Source organism: Plasmodium relictum (genome assembly GCF_900005765.1).
Source record: "Plasmodium relictum strain SGS1 genome assembly, contig: PRELSG_00_v1_130, whole genome shotgun sequence".
Lineage (NCBI taxonomy): Eukaryota > Apicomplexa > Aconoidasida > Haemosporida > Plasmodiidae > Plasmodium > Plasmodium relictum.
The window spans coordinates 1-5152 of NW_021628808.1; the positions used below are offsets into that span (position 1 = coordinate 1).

Genomic DNA, 5152 nt, shown 5'->3' on the forward strand with positions numbered 1-5152 from the left:
ATTTGTATTTTATTTGCATTTTAATCAAATTATTTAATTTTATATAAATTAAAAAAGAATTAATCCATGTACTTCTATCTTATGTTATAATAAAGAAAAAATATATGTGCACTAAAGATGCATAGAACCATTCCTTGTACGAGAATAACTGCTCTTTATAAAAATCAGTAATAAATTTTTATTTTTACATAAGATATACATTAAAAAATGCATATTCTTATTTTCTTAAGCATTAATTCTTTCATTTATAAATTTTTTTATTTATATATTGTTCATTTAAATGAAGTCTTTAATTTTCATGAATATAAATTAAGAACTATTTAAATTAATTAATGACAAAAAATATGATATTGTTGAAAATCTTTATTACATTTTTATCAATTTATTCATTATATTATTTTTTACAAAAATTGTTTGCTCTAAATATTTTAAATATTATTATAAAATAGAAAAATACTTTTTTATGTATATATATACTTAATTACAAAAATTATAGAACTTAAAAAAAAAAAGTAAAAACAAGTAAAAATTAAATGTATATTATCAATAAAATTAAAGTGTAAAATGAAAAAAATAATTAAAAAATGAAGTTATTTACATTAATGAAATATATATGCTTATTTATTCAATTTAATATTCTTTCATTTATACATTTATTTTAAAATTAATTAAATTAAAGTAAATAAATTATTAGTGATTCGAACTAAAAAAAGATAAATAAAAAAAAGGAATTAAAATGAACAACAAAATATATACATTATTGAATTATGCTAATATATAATTGCTTACATTTAAATATAATATTTTTTTCTTAAATATACATGTATATATAGTCACAAACATTAATAACAAAAAAAAATTGAATAAAAAAAAATTCAGATAATATATATATTATTAGCACAGTAATAATATAAATAAAATAAAGTATAAAATTTTAATTTACAATTATTGAAAAATTTCTTTTTACATGAATAATGAGTAACAACAACTAATTATTTACTATTGGAAAATACAAAAATGTTATGGTGTAGTATGCTATTAATAATAGTAGTATATTTATTTTTAATCAAAAGAGTTAAAATATTCTAATTCTATAATTAACAAATAAACTTTTTTCTTAATGAAAAATATATTGCATTACATGTATACAATAATCTTTTAATGTATCCATAAGATAACATAATTTCACCTTACTCTATTTCATTTATCCAACATTCATTCATAATTTCATTCGTATGAAACAACATATATAAAATACTTTCTTCCATTTTCCCTACATCTTCACCCTCTCTCTTTAATAATAAGTAATCATTAAGTGATTTTTTAAGACTTCTTAAAAATTCCAAAGGTGATTGCCTTTTGTAAATCAAACTATTTAATACTTTTTTTATTGATAACATATCATTTTTATATTCACTATATAAACTTCTATAAACTAAATTTAATTCAATTTTACTTAATTCACCCTTTAAAAATTTTAATTTAAGTAGCATCCTTTTCCTGAAATTTCCTGATTCATATGTTTTTTTAAATAAGCGCTTCATATTTTTCTTATTTACCATTGTTTTTAATTTTTTAAAGGCATTTTCAGCTTTATGATACTGATGGCGAATAGATAAGTATTTTACTAATACCATAAAGGATAAATACAACATTTGTGCATTCATTATTGTACTTTTATTTTGTAATAAAGAATCTAAACTTGTTTTATTTATATCTAGATCTTCAACATTAATATTAAAATGTGTAGATGCTCTTTTAAGAGATTCTGAAATATAATTATCTTCCTTTAATAGAATCTTAGAAAATGCTTGCATAACTTCTTTCATAAAAAAATTTTTCTTAGCCACTCTTAATTTTTTTTTATTTTGTTCATTTTTTTTTTGAATAAAATGAAAAACAATTTGTAGTATTTTTTTGTGATCTTCAAATGATATATTCATTCTTTTCAAATATTTTAAAAAAGAAGATATTTTTCTGCAAGGCTTACCTAACTGACGTATAGCATAACTTACGTAAAATTGGACAATACTAGATATATTTTGATCTAATGACGAAGCGCTTTCTAATTTTTCAATATGTTCTATCATTTCTTTTATAGAATTAAGCATTTTATGACATATGAAAGTTTCTCCATCTAATGACAATAGATGTCTACTAAAAAGCAAATTATTAAAAAATAATTCACTTGTAGTTTTTGATATTACACTAAATTTTCTCCTATATAGCATAATCATACTTTCATAAGTCTCAACATTTTTTATCAAGGTACCTAAAGAAATATATATATCTAGTAATTTAATCATAGGTTTCTTTAATTTGTTTTTAAATGATAAAGAATCAAAATTGTAATCTTGTTTTTTATAATTATGCTCTTCATTAAAATTGTAATGAAATTTAATTCTATTAAAATCTTCTTCATCAACATTTTTTAGTTCTTCTTCTATAAGACATTTTAATGTCTGGATATTTGAATTATAATATCTTGCAATTTTATTGAACTTTTCTTTTAGTAGTCTAATTATACCCTGTAAATCAGGAAGTAAATCTTTAAGTTCATCGCATTCAATTTTAAAAACATTTTGTGAAGACTCCAAACTAAATATTTTAATATTTGTTTTTCCATTAATATGTTTTTTTAAATTATTTTTGCCATTTTTAACAATATCATTCATCTCACAATCACTTAAATTAATCTCATCACGAATTAAATTAATTTCATCATCATTTAAATCAATCTCAACCTCATTTAAATTAGAATCATCACCACTTAAATTAATGTCATCATCATAGGTATATTCTTGAATTTTCTGTTTTTTTGCTTGATCATTCTCAGTTTCTTCTTCCTTCCTCCTTTTTAATAACATTTTGTTTATTTCTGAATTACAATAAGAATCCGCTCTAGAAATTAAAATAAAAACATTGTACATAAATAATATTTTAAATAAAAAATTATATATATTCACATGTTCAAAAAAAGAAGAAAAAAAATATTCATACTAGAATCGAAGTAATAAATAAATACCTTGTTAAAGTGGATTCATCTCTTAAATTAAAGTAATAATTTTGTGAGATGGTTCTTTCTAAATCGCTAACATAATTATTTATGGAAGATGCATTATTTTGTAATGAAGTATGTAATTCTCCAACAGTAGTGCTATTAAACTGTGAAATAGATTCCAATTCTTGAAAATCAAATAAAGTATTTTCTGAATTAAAGTTATTCTGTAAATAATAATTCTCAGTTTGTTCATAAAGGATATTATTTTGTAAATTAGAACCCGTATCCATTAAAACTGAACTAATATCTTGTGAACTAGAATTTGTATAAGGTAAATCTAAATGAGTATCTAATAAATCATAGTCCGTACCATTTAAAGGAAAATCAATTTCTTGTAAATCAGAACTTGCATTCAGTGAACTTGAACTAGCATCTTGCAAAGTTAAACTTGTATCAAATAAATCTGAATTGGTATCTTGTAAATTAGAATCCATATCCGGTAAACCTAAATCAACATTTTGTGAATCAGAACTAGTATCTAATAAGTCTAAATTATCATTTTGTAAAATAGAACTTGTATTAGGTAAATCTAAACTAACATCTTGTAAATCAAAACCAGTGCTCAATGAAAATAAATCACTATCTTGTGAATCAGAACTAGTATCTGATAAATCTAAATTATCATTTTGTAAAATAGAACTTGCATTAGGTAAACTTAAACTAATATCTTTTATGACAAGGGTTGTATCCAATATACCTAAATACATATCTAATAAATCAGAACATGTAACCGGTAAACTAACATCTTCTAAATCAAAATTCGTATTCATTAAATTTAAATCAATATCTTGTAAATCAGAATTCGTATCCAGTAAACCTAAATTATCATTTTGTAAAATAAAACTTGTACTAGGTAAATCTAAGCTAATATCTTGTGAATTACTGGAAATATCTTCATTGTAAAGTAATGATTTTTGAATTATATTTTCATCTAAAATTTCATCCAATAAAGCAGATAAGTCATCATTATTATCTCTAGTACCTCTAGAAATAAAAAAAAATTAATAAATATGTATACATATGTAGAATTTTTAAATATATGAAATTTTTTCCTGAAATTAAGACTTTTAAAGAATTAATTACTCTTTCAACTTAGATTTATTTTCAATTGTTTGAAATTCTTGTGAAATGGTGATTTTTATCAATATACAAAATTGACAAATAAAAAAAAAATACATGATACATAGCATTTGTTCTTAATCTATAATTTTGATATTCCAAAATAAGAAAATGAAATGCTAGTCATAATAATATACAGTTATATAAGGAATGAAAATTTTCTTTTTTTATATTATCTCTATGTTATAATTTTTTTATTAAACATTTTTTATATTTCATAATATAAAAAGAAAATATATTCTAAATATTATAGTTTCCTTTAACTAATATTTATTTAATTAAATATATATTATTTTTTATATGAATATTATACCACTTTTAGAAAATACAAAAAAAAACTAGATATATATTTGTTTCTATTTAATATTATTAATATGATTTAATTCATGTAAAGGGTAAAATATAAAGTACAATTAAACAAATTACGTTTATTTATTATTATACATATAGAAAATTATTTGTAATTTTTAACAATTATACAAAGAAAGTAAAGAATGGAGTTTTAAGTTATAACTTTCTTTTATAATATTCTATTTCAACAGAGTCTTGGTATTATATAATTATCTTATTAATTCATTACTAAAAATTTCTAAATGTAATTTATTTTACATTTTCGTTATTCATTTTATAATTTTTCGAAAATTTTATTTAGAATTTTATATTTACTGGTTATCAGATACAAATATCCAGGCTATATCTAATCTTATGAGATAAAAAGAAAAATAGATTAATATTTGTTAAAAGAATTCAAATTAAAAATACTGTTTTAAAAAAAATGCATGCGTATAGTATAATATATTCAAAGCTTAAAATGATTAAATTCAAAACATAATTAATTATAAAGATATTAGTTATTTCAAACAATAATAACAAAATGAAGATAATTGCTTTTAACTCTTTTTTTTTTAATATAATTATATTTTTTTTATATAACTTTCATAGGCAACATGGTTTCTATTTTTTCATATATAC

The 5152-nt window shown here is 19.8% G+C and overlaps 1 protein-coding gene across 1 annotated transcript; it reads right to left on the reverse strand.

The window, feature by feature from the left end:
• Positions 1–1190: 1190 nt before the first annotated feature.
• PRELSG_0013700 (surface-associated interspersed protein (SURFIN)) lies at positions 1191–4251 on the reverse strand (the record flags this gene model as incomplete). Its single annotated transcript, XM_028677656.1, has 3 exons — positions 1191–2901; positions 3026–4045; positions 4145–4251. 3 exons carry the CDS (start codon positions 4249–4251, stop codon positions 1191–1193), a joined length of 2838 nt encoding a protein of 945 aa, XP_028531340.1.
• Positions 4252–5152: the final 901 nt, after the last annotated feature.